Source organism: Heptranchias perlo, chromosome 2, assembly GCF_035084215.1.
Source record: "Heptranchias perlo isolate sHepPer1 chromosome 2, sHepPer1.hap1, whole genome shotgun sequence".
Lineage (NCBI taxonomy): Eukaryota > Metazoa > Chordata > Chondrichthyes > Hexanchiformes > Hexanchidae > Heptranchias > Heptranchias perlo.
In genome coordinates this window covers 31,971,324-31,988,346 of record NC_090326.1, presented here as the reverse complement: position 1 = coordinate 31,988,346, position 17,023 = coordinate 31,971,324, and the positions used below count along the sequence as shown (strand labels likewise).

Genomic DNA, 17,023 nt, shown 5'->3' with positions numbered 1-17,023 from the left:
CATTAAAGGCGCTATATAAATGCAAGTTGTTATTATTGTTGTATTTACGGGCGGTGATAAGGAAGTTGCACATAATCAACAGTACTGCTTTTTAGCTTCAGGCTCTTAGAGACAGTGTCCCACTGCATTTGGATCATAACCTATTCATATGTATTTAAAGTTAAATTTCATTCAGAGTTTGAGGAAAACCATACTTGTGCAAGTTAGTAACTAGGAAATGATAAAAGTGCATCAAACCTGTTCCTTCCATTAGAACATGTATAATATGCACAATCATGAGCGCTCATTTATTCAAACTCCTGCAGAAAACACTTAATCAAAGAAAATGCATCAAAGAGTAGATGCAGTGAAATCTCTCAATAGTCTTAGAAGGCAGTCAAACCAAGGGATGTCAGTGTAGTACTGTTCAACACTGTCTATACACCTCATTTGACATTCCTCATGCCAGGACAGGACTGGAGCCGCAGTGGTCCATCTGTGCCTGTATTTTTCAGCACCTTCATAACTAGTATTAGTCCAGCTACTTTGGAAAGGAGTTAATTTGCAAAGTGTTGACTTATTTTGATGGAAATCTCAAGCACACTTTCTATTACTGTGAGAAGAGGAATAACGTCTAATCTGTAATCTTGCTTCAGGCTTGCCAATTTAATACCTTTGTCTTCCAACTGCACAATCACAGTCTAAGTAGAATAACCTGCTTACATCCATATTATCTGTACCTTCCAGCATCTGTGACTAACCAGTCTTGTTCGCTATAAAGTGGATGCACAGTAGCTTGCCTATGATATTTTTACAACACAGGTGTACAACTAGTGAGTGAGTCACAAGTTGGTAATGTTGGTGTGAAACCTTTATTTAGAAATACCACATCTGCATCCACGGGTTCTGTTCCAGCCAGCCTAAAATTCTTTGAGTTTTTTTAAATCAAGTGGTCCATTTGTGGTATAATTTGTACACGCAAGATTCCACAGGCCAGGCAGAACCACTGGTAACTCTTTTGTTTTGAAGTGCTGCACTGTCTTAACTTGACTTTGTACGCAGCCTCTATTTGTAAGATATTAGGATGGTCATATCAAGAATGATCTCTGCATTCCATTCATATTTAAAAGCAAAGCTCAGTCACTTATTCAGTTGGGTTGTTAGCTTGCTCATTTTTCAAACATAAGTATCCTGCTTTCAGCAAATTCAAATGATTTCATTACACTTTGTTTTTAAAATTAGGCTTGCTATAAACTGAACATTTTAAGTTTATAAATAATAAATTGTCCCCTCAACAACTAGTTTATTAAAAAAACTGAGCATTTAGTAGTTTACTCATAAACAAAAATGCTCTTTTTATATGCTCCTTTGCTGAGGGATAATGAACATTTATCACTGCCCTTTTTTCCCATCAATGGCCTTCATCTTGCAGAGGACAAGAACTACAGTTATGAAGAAAGACTTAAAAAGGTAGGGCTTGTGTGTCAGCCTTGGCTCACCCCAAACCTCCGATGTCATGGATTCAAGCCCTACTCCAAAGACTTGAGCACATAATCTAGGCTACTGTTCAGTGCAATACTGAGGGAGTGTTCCACTGGTGGAGGTGCTGTTTATCAAATGAGATCAAGGCCCTATCTGCCCCTGCTGATGGACGTAAAAGATCCCATGGCACTATTCAAGGAAGAACAGTGAGTTCTCCCAATGTCCTCCCGATGGTTTTTTCCTGGTAACTTATTCCACAAAATCTAATAGCGCTACCCTGAACATCCTTAAACATCCTTATTGCTTGCATTGAGAGTCGGGGGGGAGGGGGATTTCCGGACCCGGGATTCTCTTTTATTGCCTTAAAAGAAAGTTTTATTTCCAAATCCTCAGCTATGTGAGACCTTGCTTCACACATAGCTAAATTTCGAGAGGATTCTGCCCTTACTGGCACCATTGCTGGCGTGAATCACTGGCCAGCCAGCTGCATTTACTGAAAAGTTAATATTTAACAATAAGGCCGAAGCTATTGGCTGTTGTAATTCATAGACTATGAAGAGGAATTTTGCTCCCTTAAGTTTTGAAGCCTGGGCATGTTTCATACGGCGACTGCAATATCCGTAATACTTCTGAGTTGGACCTGTGTATCCCAGTGAACGCTAACACAAGCAAGGATCTCATCCTAGATTTCTCTTTCTCCCACAAATTTCTGGTTTTAAACTCCGTCACTTACCTGGACTTACACTGGACCATCCTCTTTACGCAACTTCATGGAGTTTACCCCATTGTGTTTCACATAGTGCAAGTATGGGGAATTTCTCATACAAGACACAAATCCCATACCTCCACCACCCCCCCCAAACTCAAAAAAAAAATCAGAGGCTGTCTCTCCGCAATAAAAGATTTTATGCTTAAAGCGTCGTTAAAATGAAACTAGGGCCCTTTGGTTAAGTTCATTCACAAATAGTTGACACAGAACAGTGTCACTGTAACTCATTTTTATTGGGGACTATTTCCAAGCTGACAGTATCCAGGTTGTTGAGCTCTAGCACAAAGTAGCAACCAGTGCCCTTTGATGTAGGAGATTGGTCTGCAGCCCAGAGAAGGACTACCTTGCAGGCACGTCTGGATCAGGATCTCAAAATTTCGTATTTACCCGTATTTAATTTTTTTAAAAATGGAGCTTGCTTGAGGGAGAATGAAGCAGCATCTTCCAAATTCCAGGGCCTTCTCCAAGGTTCCAAGGATGACTTTCCCAGTCAGAGTTCCTACCAAAGAACACTTGGGATTGCAGAAACTTCATTTTTCCCGGGCATTAGAGAAGGTACCATTAACCAGGAAAACTCTAGGTTCAACACCTTATGTTAGACCACCCCAGAGGGCAGAAGGCTTCCAACCCATCTTGAATCTAAAAGCCTTGAACTTCACATATGAGATCCAGACAAAGAAGGTCACAGTTATCTTAGTATTTGGGAAAACTTAATGCTCTGACTTTCTCACTCTGAAAATTGTTCAACCCTTTCAAACCTCATACAGGCAGGATCTGTTTTCACAGTTCAAGTGATAGCCATGGCAAAGCGCTCCTCAGAGCTCCTATATGAAAGCTTTGGTCCTCAGATGTGCAGACTAACAGAAGTTTTTTTTCTGCTATACTGAATGTGTTACTGGCATTTCAAAAGCCTTCTATCTGAAAAGCCTACAGAACTAAATGAAAAAGAGTTTTGCATCGGCACGAGGTCTACAACTACAGTTCATTAGGGCCTTGCAGTTCAGTTATTTCAACGTTTACAGTTGCTTCCTCAGAATCTGTCACCAGATGACGTATGGTACACATGGCATTTATTGCCATTTACCACATTCCCTAATGGGACGTTCAGTTGATGAACATCCAGATGGATTTGGGTTCATCAGACAGCTGGAAAGTCAAACTTTTTTGGGCAGTTAATGCATCACCTGGGATTTGAATAAACTTGTGATAGCCCCATTTGGATTGTTGTACCCTTTAAATTCTTAAAGACTGCTAGTTTGCTGCTTCTTTAATCCTGTAGGAAGCCAGAGCACTCCATGCACTTCTGATGGGGCCTCCCTTATCCTATTTGGTATTTGTACAGGGAGGTTACATGATACATCTATCATTTTTGCCTAAAATAATGTTTCACTTGCCTAAGGAAACGAGAGCTAAGGTTTTAACTGCCATCGTGTCTAGTGTTCTGTTTCAAAAGGACAAAAGACATTTGCCTTCCAAGCAATGGCTTGCCTTGTTTGGTAATGAAGCCTTGAGTAAATTCCCTAAATGCAGATTAGCGAATTGGGTTGTAGAGTGTATTTACAGAGCAACAATCAGGATAGGTAAGACCTCATTCTGCTTGTAGGTGGCCACATGTTGGGTGATTATAAATCAGGTTTCTCTCAGCTTAAGTATAGTTGCCTTGAATTGACAATTTGAACAGATATTGGCTATAGTGTTGCTCAAAGCTGATCTTATCATTAAGCCATGGTTTCTCTTGACCAGTAGTTACATTTTGGTATACTTCAATTGTAAGTGGAGACTGAACAGCTGAAGGCTAAACTGTGGGCCATAGGTATGCAGTTCTGTATTTCATGACTGTAATTGAGTCTTTATATGCAGAGCTCCTTCCCTTCCTGTTTGGTTGTCTTTCTTATCAGATACGTCTTGGGTTTTCAATGCATTCAGTCATCCTTGTTGTTTTACCTTGGTCCCTGCTACCTCCTCCAATCAAGAGCTGAAGTATGATTTCAATGCAGGTCCCTGATTTACAAGCCTGTGGAAAAGGCAACTTAACTGAAACGGCTGCTTATGGTGTCAGACTTCTAAAGGGACAGCCTCCTAGTTGTTTTCGCCATTTGGCAGAGTGCTTACTTGTGCATAGAAGTTAAACTACATTCCAAGAATGAGGAATGCTATACATATAATGGGAAATGCTGCATTTCATTCCAAGCAATACCATACACTGATTTCAGTCAGCAGATTTTGATTTTAAGGCAGAAAGCTACAATAATTTCTACTTTGTGCTTCACATGTCACGTAGGAAATTTCTAAATAAAATGAAAAACTTTGACGATTTGAATGCTGCATGAACGGAAAAGCTAGTTTAAAAGCATATGTATGTATTTGGGAGTGAGCCATTTTACAAACAAAAACACTGAACATTCAGCAGTTAACTATTAAATGTATGCAATACTAAATTCAACTGTGTGGCTTCTGTGGGAACTGACCGACTGAATCTGGTCTGATACGAGAATATAGAAGGCAAGAGTGCATCGTGTACAATACAGATTACGAATAGTCCTGTTTTCAGAAATGTTACCTTTTTTGTCCGTGAAAACGACTTGTGCGTCCCCATCATATGTCTTCCTAAACTTATGCGTAATATTATGGGAAAGTCTTAAGTTTTTGCAAGTCATTTTAAAGAAAGACAGACTTGCATTTATATAGCACCTTTTACGACCTCAGGACATCCCAAAACACTTTATAGCCAATGAAGTACTTTCTGAAGTGTAGTCACTGTTGTAATGTAGGAAACGCGGCAGCCATCAATTTGCGAGCAGCAAGGTGATAATGACCAGGTAATCTGTTTGGAGGTGTTGGTTGAGGGATAAATATTGGCCAGGACAATTACTGTACTATTGTCACATCCTTGGTGCAGGTGATTTTTCTTTTAAATTTGAATTTCATAGCACCTAAAAGCAAGTTCAGCCAGTACTTGATTTCTGTTCTAAAACCATGCATGTGATACAGCTACGAATATGCAGCCTTTGAGGATATTATTTATGCTTTAATTATTAACTCGAATTATGTTTTGTGTGGCAGATGACTCCCAAGTCGAAGAGGAAAAGTATCCACAGCAGAATGCTTCGCCCTGTTTCCAGAGCATTTGGTAAATGAATATGCACATGTTCACTTTATTTTCTTTTGGAAGTAAAATCTAAATCATTTCAACACCAACTTGATCACCGTTACTTTACAAAATATATTTTTTAACGTAGCTTTCTAAATATTTCCATGTTGCTGAAGAATTTAATTCTCAGAAAACAGTTGGAATTGTTTCCAGAAAATAAGTCCAAGGTTAATTAAATAAAAGAGCTTGGCTACAGTTGTGGTAATTTTCCCAAGTAATTTTAGGACAAATACTGAGTTGACAAACCATCAACTTTTTGTAGTAACTGGGGGTGGGGGTGGGGGGGGGGGTTTCTTTTTCTAGTGTAACTCAAGTATTTCGTAAGTACCTAAGTTTCAGATGGAACAGAACACCTATAGATTTATTTGTAACGAGTCACACCATTCTCACTGGAGAATATTTTGGTTTTACTTCCTGCTGGGGACTGGGGAAGTGCTCATGTGTAAACAGCACCATCTTGTGGTTTTCATCTGTGTGCAATTTGTTGAGAGAGATGGTGGACATTTTTAATTTCTCAGATTTGATTCCTTAAAAACAAAATCAAATATTTTGCAAACGCAATTAGAAAATTACAGAATGCAACTTAAAGATGAACATTTTATATAGCTCTTTTTGAATAAAATAGAAATTCTGGTCAAATATTTTGAGATATCCTCTATCAAATAGTACTGCAGTTATTTGAAAACTAAACCTGACCATTTGCAAGTTTATGGTGAATAGATTATCACAAAATATAAATACATTTATTTAACAGCCTACAATGCATACTTATAGAAATTGCATAGATTGGGAGAAAATTGTCATTCAATTTATTGCACGTTATTTTATACTGAGAAAAAAATACAACATCATGATTTTGAGAAAGCTGATATTTATGTACCAATATTAACTATTTGCAAATAAATTGAAAACTAGTTTCTCAACCTATTTTAGAATATTAAGCAGCAGGAATGAAATAAATGTTGAAGACCAATAATTGCAGTGGGGAAGGATGTGACTCATAGAGTCATAGAGTCATACAGCACGGATAGAGGCCCTTCGGCCCATCGTGTCCGCACCGGCCATCAGCCCTGTCTACTCTAATCCCATATTCCAGCATTTGGTCCGTAGCCTTGTATGCTGTGGCATTTCAAGTGCTCATCCAAATGCTTCTTGAATGTTGTGAGGGTTCGTGCCTCCACAACCCTTTCAGGCAGTGAGTTCCAGACTCCAACCACCCTCTGGGTGAAAAAGTTCTTTCTCAAATCCCCTCTAAACCTCCCACCTTTTACCTTGAATCTATGTCCCCTTGTTATAGAACCCTCAACGAAGGGAAAAAGCTCCTTAGTATCCATCCTATCTGTGCCCCTCATAATTTTGTACACCTCAATCATGTCCCCCCTCAGCCTCCTCTGCTCCAAGGAAAACAAACCCAATCTTCCCAGTCTCTCTTCATAGCTGAAGCGCTCCAGCCCTGGTAACATCCTGGTGAATCTCCTCTGCACCCTCTCCAAAGCGATCACATCCTTCCTGTAGTGTGGCGACCAGAACTGCACACAGTACTCCAGCTGTGGCCTAACCAGTGTTTTATACAGCTCCATCATAACCTCCTTGCTCTTATATTCTATGCCTCGGCTAATAAAGGCAAGTATCCCATATGCCTTCTTTACCACCTTATCTACCTGTTCCGCCGCCTTCAGGGATCTGAAGGCGGCGGAACAGGTAGATAAGGTGGTATTAAGCAGCAGGAATGCTACTCCTCCAATCTTTACACAGAAATAAATACTGCACCATCAAATGGAGGCGAAAGTACATGGAACTCACTCACTTCCTTTTAAAGGATGACATCTTAATCACATTGTCTTCCTCTCTCCTGTATGTAAATGTTTAACGACTACAGTTCTTTTTCTCATCTTCTGTAGCAATTTCCACTGTCATCTCTACATAATGAAGAATTAACTAGTCCCTTTAGCTAGTGAATTTACATCATTGCATTGGATAGCTTTGCAAAAGGTTTCTGCAAAATTAATCATCGTTTTTAAGCCATTTTCCACTTCCAGAATCATTAACTTTCAGCCTAAGTGGATTTCCTTGTATGTTCAGATAACTCAAGGCCACATTTGGTTATTGCTGGATGTTAGGGGGTGCAATACTTCATAGTATCATAGTAGGTACAGCACTGGAGAAGTCCATTCGGCCCATAGTACCAGCTCTTTGAAAGAGCTATCCAATTAGTCCCATTCCCCTGTTCTTTCCCCATAGCCTTGTAAATGTTTTCCCTTCAAGTATTTATCTATTTGCCTTTTAAAAGTTACTATTGAATCTGCTTCCACCACCCTTTCAGGCAGTGCATTCCAGATCATTACAGCTTGCTGCATAAAAAAATGTTTCTTCATGTCATTTCTGGCTCTTTTGCTGTTCACCTTAAATCTGTGCCACTGGTTACCAAGCCTTCTGCCACTGGAAACAGTTTCTCCTTATTTACTCTATCAAAACCCTTCATGATTTTGAATACCTCTATCAAACCTCCCCTTAATCTTCTCTGCTCTAAGGAGAACAACCCCAACTTCTCCAGTCTCTCCACATAACCAAAGTGCCTCATCCTGTGTACCATTCTAGTATATCTCTCCTGCACCGTCTCTAAGCCCTTGACCACCTTCCTAAAGTGTGGTGCCCAGAATTGAACACAATATTCCAGCTGAAGCCCAACCAGTGTTTTATAAAAGTTTAGCATAACTTGTCTTAGATCTTCCCAGTGACCCACCCCCATAACTTAATTTTCATGCCAACAGAAGTTAGCAGATCAACAACAACTTGTATTTATATAGCGCCTTTAACATAGTAAAACATCTCAAGGCACTTCACAGGAGCATTCTCAAACAAAATTTGACACCAAACCACATAAAGAGATATTTAGACAGCTAACCAAAAGCTTGGTCAAAGAGGTAGGTTTTAAGGAGCATCTTAAAGAAGGAGAGAGATGTTTAGGGAAGGAATTCCAGAACTTAGGGCTCAGGCAGCTGAAAGAATGGCTACCAGTGGTGGGGCGAACGAAATTGGGGATGTGCAAGAAGTCAGAATTGGAGAAGCGCAGAGACCTCGGTGGGGGGTGGGGTGTTTAGAACTGGAGATGGGCAAATGATTAAAGAAGTTAAGACTGGTAGTATGATTTCCATTTAACACTCGAGAGGTAGATGAGCTGAGGTCTGGAATCAAAACCAATACACACGTGCAACTGGACTAAATTGTATCCAAGACAAAAGCCAAATGTTGGACCCGTTTAAGGCAGTGGTTTCTTGCAACTTTATATTTCTTCCTGTGAAGATTGTTCTGTTTGCTCTTATTTCAGCCTGCAGTGTTAATGGATGTCATGATTTGCTGATAGTGCTACCTTACTTTGCTTGGCATTTGGCCAATCCAGTATAAAGCCAGATATTACCGTGCCTGATGGGCCCAACATCAAGGAGGCAGCTGGTGTGCTGCAATCTACTGTTGACCTCCAGACCCTCAGCTGTCTGTCCCCTGGGTTTCTTCAGCTGATTCTTGACTGTCAGGCAGGCACTGTACCTTTTAACTATCGAGCAAGACCTATTCTCTGACAACATTCTGAATAGTTTTTTCTTTATATAGTTGATATGTTCAAATAAATCAGTGCTACTGTTATTGTGTCCAGTTGTACTTTTGTATTGGTTTTGATTCCAGACTTCAGCTCATCTACCTCTCGAGTGTTAAATGGAAATCATACTTTCTTGCAAACAAGGCTCACTTTGTCCATAGTGACCCCATTGATAATCTTGGGCCTGACCAAAACCCAACTTTTCACTGGTGACATTTTTTCCTCAAAGAGGCTGTCCCTCTTGGCTTACACATTGCGTCATGTTCCCTGCCCAAGCTGCCGTGCCTCTCCTCCCTACCTCCTGTCACCCTGTACCTCCAGCAGTGTTACCAATTCCCATTGCCTCGTTGATCTTAACATCTTTGGCCTTAATTGCAAGTATCCCCATGGCCTTGTCCCATCGTAGCTCCTGCAAACTTCTCCGCTCCACGCTGTAGTTAGTATCTTCTACTTTTCTGACTCTGGCCCACTATGCCAATTCCTCCCTCAGTGGTAGAGCCTTCAGCCATCACTCCCTACCGTCTCTACCTAAATCTTCCTGCTTTGCCACATCTCACTCCACCTTAAAAAAAACCTTCTCAAACCTTGATCTCTTCCTAACTCTTTCTCTTTTCCCCTCTTACTCCCCCCTCTATTTACAAGGTACCTAACTATCACCGAAAGAATTTTTCAGTTGAAGACTCTAGGACTTTTGTCTGATGAAGCTATAAATTATCTATATCCAGTGTAGTTCACTTGATTGTGGAGGTTGAATGAATGGAGAGGATTCTTAGGTTACCAGCTTTAGGTATGGTTTTTCTCATTGTTTGAATGCAATTCAGCTTCCATGCACAAAGTTCCCACACTAACTGCTTCCTTTGAAACTCTTTCTGATCTAATGCAGAGAGTTTGTCATTTGGTATATTTAAACTTCCTCGTGTTCAACTAGATCTTCATTTAGCGCATCTTGTAAAAATCAAGGTATGGTTCAGAATGAGACCCTTATAGACGGCTGGGGTGGGCAAGACTACCTGATCAGCACTGTATGGCAGTTAAATGTCCCAGATGTTTTTGCTTCATTTGGCAGGATATTCAGTTGATGTAGAAGTTGAAATATTTTTAAAGAATGAGGATGACCATACGTATGGTGAGTCAACTAACATTTACCTACCTTTTGGTGTGATCTTCCTCATTCTTTGCCTGCTAAAGCCAAACAATATTTGAAGCTCCTTCCTACATGTCTTTCAGCTCTCTCTGACTTGGAGCATGTAGCTCTTCTGTGTTTTTTTTTCTTCATTCACCAACTTGGCTTCCCTCCTTCAGAAGAACTCAGATCTATTACCAAAACAAGGCTTTACTTGCCTCAAAATCACCACCTTCCATGGTGGCTGTGTGGAAAACATATTTTTAAGAGATAATGTTGGAGTCCTTTGTCCCCCAAATTTCTATCTGGGTCCATTTGTTTAGATTAATTTTCTATGTATGAAAGATTAAACACTTGCTAAATAAGACAAGATAAAATTGTATTAGTATTGCTTCTTTAATTTTAGTAATGAATTCTGGTACTGTCAATACTCCTGTGGCACCCTACATACTACTAATTTGTTGATTAAAGCTACGGTTATTTTTCTGTTTATGTATGTTCAGTCAGTCACTCATTTTATTACAGATTGAGTGCTAATGGGGTATTGCTATTAGCGGCTACATCCACTAAGTTTGTTCAGTATTCCTATTAAATATTTGAGAATCATGTGAGAGTCCCAGTAATCCCATTTGTTTGTACAGAGATGGAGTTTGACCTAGATAAGGCTCTGGAGGAGATCCCAGTCCATTTTGATGAGTCCGCCCTTGCTTCAGGCATTTACAGCAAACAAGAAAGGTCATCACGGCCCAGTAGTATGATGACTGAGTTACCCTCAGAAGAGGTAAAGAAACTGGAGCATTATACAAAATCTAGACCCAAGAGGAACAAAAAACTACCACCAAGCAAGACGGCTGTAAGTCTTTTGTGCTCAAAGCACCACTGTTTAATTCTAATACGCTGTATTTTCCATTTCCTTCTTGTACAATTTTATTTATTCAATGTGTAGAGCTTAGTACCACAGATGGTAGGGTTCAATATCAGTAAGGTGGAACTCTTTGCACGTGATCATTTATAAGAATGTATATTAGCAGAAGTGTTGGTTAGCTGAGAAGTAGATCAGTACACTCCATGACAGTGAAGAGCATTTTTAAGTGTACAGAATGATACCCTCCATTGAATGTGTGTTGCCGTGCCATCCAAAAAGAGTGACATCAGGATAACAAAAGCAATTGGAATATTAAATTGTACCTTGTAGAAATACACCTCAAATTAAGATTTTTTTTTTAAAAATCAGTAGTCATTTTCAAGATCTTAAAAGTCGCTATTCTTGGAAGACTCATGCTGTATCATCAGTATCCAAGATGGAATTCCCATTGACCTAAACAAGACTAGAGATACAATTTGAAGAAAAGTAGTGCAGTACTTTACTTCAGCATACATTCTGCTCATAATGTCATAACAGTAAAATTGTGAGCCTGCTCACAATCTCTATTAGCCTCATGTAATCAATGAATGGAGTAAATTTGGGGATCCTATAACTAAAGTAGTGCATTGTGATACTGTTTATGCTATCTCCTGTGTATAGTATTTTTGGTCAATGGTTCTGTATCTTGCTTCAAGTTATAGTTAGAAATTGACCCTAATGCACTCTGTAATCACCTAGATAGAATGGTTAGTCTCTGTGTTGGCCTTGATCTGCAGTAGTAGCAGGCTCAAGAACCAGTAGTGGAGAAATTTGGTGACAGATCTGGCATCTTGATGATTACTGGAGAAAGGCAGTAGGAGAGTGAGAAGAATTGCTGTGTGTGTATTTCCCTAATAAAAGTAGTCACTGACAAGAATAATTCTATTGATGTTTGGAGAAAAGTGATCAGTGCAAGTTAAAGAAACAAATCGAAGTGAAAAAAAACTAAGACAAGTAATTGGAACAGGAAAATTAATCATAAATGTATTTAATTAAAGGGGGAAACACACAAAGTATTTAAAAATGCTCAAATACAAAGGCAGTTAAGTAGTTGGATACCAGGTTCATGTTGCACTATATGTATGAAATACTAGTATTTATATTTATCATACCTGTACTATTAGTTTGGGAGTGAAATTTTTTTTATATATATATGATTTTTTTATATGTTATGTATGTGAAGGATAATTGTTCCTTTTTTTTAAAATGTTATTTCTGTGTAATGTGTAAAACGGGTTTAATTTTTACATGGTCTAATAACTGACCATAAATTAAGTAGCATTGCCATCTAGCCACCTACAAAGTATCTATCCGTTTCATATCTGAAACCAGTGTTTCCCTTCGTTCCATTTACATTATCCAGAGAAAACTAACAATGGAGAGTTTTTTTTAAAAATCCGTTCATCTAGACTTGTACGCACAGATGAGTAACAAAACAATTATTTCATTCAGTCTCCGTGTACAAATGATAAATTAGCATCTAAACCCGGGAAGACGAAACTGTAAGATGGTTTGGGTAACCATGAGAGGGATCACCCACCTCATTAAGGCTGAATTCTGGAACTGCTCTGTATTTCCTTCTGTCGCCATTTGCAACAGTCTGTGGAAAAAATTGTTCGTACTGCAGTTTAATCATGTTCAACAGTGTATCTGTAGTTTATAGTATTTTTGAAATCTCTTTAGTCGATTTTTTTGAATATTTGCCACATTGTCTTGTTTTTTTTTCATTCATCAGTGTTGATTCCTAGTTTCTGAACAATTTATTTATTTTCCACATTCATTGCACCTCCAACTACCACTACAAACGTTTAGAAACCACAGCCTGTTTGCTGACAGTACTTTGTCACCAGCATAGACCATTGCTTCAGAAGCTACGAGAAAGTTGATATCAAGACAATGTCCTTCAAAGGATCCCCAGGCAGCATCCTCCGAAGAAACCTCATCCAATGAGACACCACCCAGTATCAAGTAGACAATTGAGTCCTCTAAGAAGCTCTTAAAAGAATAATCCATTTCCGTGGTGATGGTCACAAAGACTTTGCACAGTCTACTTAATGTTGATACCAGTAAGAAACTGCTGACGTCTACAGCTTTTTGTGTATATGTAGGTCTTGTTTTTTGTGTACAAGGAACTCACTTTTCATGTGTGTAGGGATCTCACTTTTTGATTAAAGGAGCTCACATTATTGCATAACCATACACAGCCCAATCACTGAATCAGCCACGTGTACCTGGCACCCTGCTTCAAAGAGTTGGAAACCCTCACATGATAGAATTGGCAAAAGCATCAGTTAGGATAACTCTCGCCCTAGACTGGCTTCAGTTGGGTCAAATAAACATCAAAAGACTCACTTGGCTGTTAATCTCTTCGAAACCTCAAGATCTGTTAGGTATGACCACCTTTGAAATTGGGCCTTTATGTCCTTGCAAATTTTGCTTGGAAGAAACACTCCTGTTAACCTGCTGGACTGCTCTACATTCTCCAGTTTTCAAGATTTTACACTCTTTCCCCTCCTCCCCTTCTTCCCCGCCCCTCCCCCCCCCCCCCCCCCCCCCCACTCCCCTCAACCACCCGCCAAATATAAAAGACTACAAAGTTGATCTTGGGAAAACCTAGGTAAGATTTCCTCAGCTCTAGCAGGGCTGATAATTCCTATGGCTGCAAAGAACACTGTCACAAGTTTATATGATATTCAACATACAAAGTGTGCCCATTGCCCTTGCAAAACAAGACCCCTCTATATCCTGATGTAATTCAAGAATCTGGACACCTGGGATAAAATGATGCAGACTTGGAGTACACTACAGATGGCTTTTGTAGCCTATTGTGATAAATTCATTCACTGACAAATAAATGGCAGTAAAAATTAGTCAACCTCAGTTGGGGAGAACTCACTGCAAAATTGCATGACATCAAGCAGAACACAGTTGGAAGTTATCTTTGATGAGAGGCTGGAATCAGCAGCTTGGTGTATCCAAATGTGCAGAAGTGTCTGGTTGTGTTTCTAAGGTTTCCCTTTAGATCTTCGGACAAAATCCTTTTTGCAGGCAAACTTTCCTTTGCTAAGCAAATACAGGGAACATATCAAGAAATACAAGCACAAAGCATATGGGGTTGCTTAGTGACAGTGTGTTGGAAAAAGATCATTGCTAAAATTCTGTTGCAAGTGGCAAGAAAATTGAGTTTTGTCATCAGATGGTCTGCTGAATCCTGGATCAAGAAGTTCCTGCCTGCCTTTCATCTACTTTCTGAAGATCCAGACAGTGGTCAGGCTTGACTTGTTACACATAAAGTTCAAATTTAGGGCAGTACCTCAAGCCTAGCGCTCGCGCTCTCTCTGAGATGGCATAACCAAGCAGGGCTTTCTTCCTTCAGTTATTGACCACCCCCGCATCTCAAAAGCCCACAGCTCTAACTGAAAAATAGTTTACTTAGTGTCTGGATCAATATTATCACCCATTAGAATAATGGGTTCTGGCTATCTTTGCTAGTTATTCCTTCCTCGGGACCTGTCACCCAAATCGCACGGTTCTTGTGGCACCAATTATAACTTATCATCTGCTGGCAGGAATTCAGTTGGTGAATACCCAATTATACAAGTTCAAAAAGGCCTCTGGAAAGCCAGGCCATTTGTCAGACAGCTAACATCTCCTTGGAACTTGATTCTTGTGCTAAATGTCAGACCCATTGAAATTCTGATATATTGTGATAAACGCACTATGTTTGAAGCTGTTACTACATTCTACACTTATATCAACATGAGCTTCATATTTCAGTAGCAGAGCTGCCTTATGTTTTTTGGTATTCCTATAAGGCAGCAATTAGAACTTATTCATGACTTTCCTCAAAGTTGCATCTGACTTTCATTTATCTCAGGAAGTAGTGATGTCAAAATTATGGACACCACTAAGTTGTTCTACTGAAAGGTTCCCATGAGTGGGACTAATTGGATAGCTCTTTCAAGAGCCGGCACAGACAAGATGGGCCAAATGGCCTTCTATGCTGCATGATTCTAACTGTGTTTTGTTGACATGCACAGGGCTTTTATCATGTATGATGAATTTCCTGCTTGTTATTCTCTTGGGTGTCAGAGCCTAACTGGGAAAGTAAGTTCTCATTTGTGGTGCAGCAACCGCATGGGCCAGTATGTAACGGGCAGCTTTGACACTATCTGCAAGGTAGCTACTTTGAGTAACACACGTGCACTCAACTCAGCAGACCTAACTGTTCATGCTGAATTGCACTATGGTGCAGCTGAACATCAAGTACTTGGATCGTCCTAGATCCCCCCCCCTTGTAGTTTTGTGCTACTTTTGGTCCTCATTTAAAATGGTTACAGCACAGAAGGATGCCATTCGCCCCTGTTGAGTCCACTTCTTAGTGCAGGCTGAACAAATGAGTAAGACAGTTAGATTAATTATCATAGCTGTGATCTTCTGTGACTATTATTTATTCTACAAATGCAAAGCTTCACTCTCTGCCTCTTAGTTATCTGTCACTTGATGCAGCTTGAAGTTGTTTGTTTTTTCCATGTCCAAGTTTTCTTGTGATATCTGCACAACCTATTATTTCCTTTGGTCAAAGGGTTAAGTTGTGGTTCATGTCAAGATCCTTGTATGTATTGGGGTTTGGCAAAAGCATCTGATCCAAGCCCACAGATTGATGTGAATCTCTGAAAAGGACAGTAGCCCAGATGCTGTCCCACCAGCCCTCATTTCCCCGTCCCCCACCGGAATACAGAATATTAATTTGTGCACAGAGATTGAATTCGATTCCAAGAATGAGAAAAGATATACCAAATACCTGCAATAGGTAATTAGCATTTAGTTTTGTTCTTGTTAAATAATACTTTTTTTTTTCTGTGGTAGTTTGGCCACTCTCTTGGGTGACTGGATTTGCACTTAGTGGAGCAGTGGGCCCTCTTTATTATTTGTAGGTTCCTTATGATGCAGTGCTCACTCAATGAGGGGCGCCCTATTTAGCAACTTGACCAAAAACATGCGCCTAGAGAGTAGCTGAGTTTAAGTCAATGTTGTCAGACATCTGAACCCAAACCCTTTGAATGACAGCTTGATATTTTTACAGCTGGATTTGTCCAAACTTAATCCATTTTTGACAAATGACTTCCATATGGTTTATATTTCTGAACTAAAAATAAGGCAAACATTTTCTCATCAGCTGTCTGCAGCAGAGTCTCAGGAGGGGGAGCAGAATGGCCTTATGGGTAGAGTTGATGAGGGAGTGGACGAATTTTTTACCAAGAAGATAACACGAATGGAGTCAAAGTAAGTTTTCATATTTAAGTTGCATCAATTGATGTGAGACCATTGAAAGTTAAAAGTAATGGATTACAATTTAAATTGGATTAACTATTAATTGTCACATTTTCATTCTTGACTACATGATTATAAATTCTAAATCTAATCAAAGAAACATATCTGAACCATTCAGACCTGTGGAAAGGTCTTGGACCTGAAACGTTGACTGACTGACTTCTATTTCTCCACAGATGCTGCCTGACTAGCTGAATATTTCTAGCTTTTTCTGTTTTTGTTTTCAAACTTGACACTGGCCACAACTCATACCATACAACAGTCAGCATGACACCAAATGTTGTACTGATACTGGTTAATGCTGAATCACGGAATGGAGTTTGGAAGTTGCCCTTTTCATTCATTGGCCCCACAAATAATTGACTTTAGCCAATGCTGATTGGTATCATTCCCTGAAAAGCTAGACAAATTGTCAACCCTGGTCCATCCCTTCAAAGCCTTTTAAAAGGAGGTTCCAGCTCCATCTCTACTTTCATGTAAGATCGTATTTTGCAAATGGCAGGACTTATATTTATCCAGTCCTCTAGTGAGTAGGTTACTCAGATTGCAGCACAGCTGCTGCTGTGACTGAGCAAAGCATCCCTTTGTCATCAGGTGCCAGCAATAATAACTGCAAACTTACGCTTTTCCTTGGAAATTTTAGTTATCAAAAGATAAAGAAGATCACGCTCCCTTTCTGTTGGTCT

At 39.6% G+C, this 17,023-nt stretch overlaps 1 protein-coding gene across 3 annotated transcripts in view; it reads left to right on the top strand.

Annotated features, from left to right (window-relative positions):
• Positions 1-17,023, top strand: part of LOC137336684 (F-actin-uncapping protein LRRC16A-like) — a 371,070-nt gene that overhangs the window by 314,713 nt on the left and 39,334 nt on the right. For 2 of the 3 annotated variants that reach the window (XM_068001681.1, XM_068001678.1), the window contains exons 30-33: positions 5,294-5,360; positions 10,043-10,102; positions 10,741-10,952; positions 16,183-16,289. In XM_068001681.1, coding sequence (XP_067857782.1) covers positions 5,294-5,360; positions 10,043-10,102; positions 10,741-10,952; positions 16,183-16,289 — 446 coding nt within the window. The remainder of the gene's footprint in view (positions 1-5,293; positions 5,361-10,042; positions 10,103-10,740; positions 10,953-16,182; positions 16,290-17,023) is intronic. The other variant, XM_068001680.1, reaches the window with a different exon arrangement.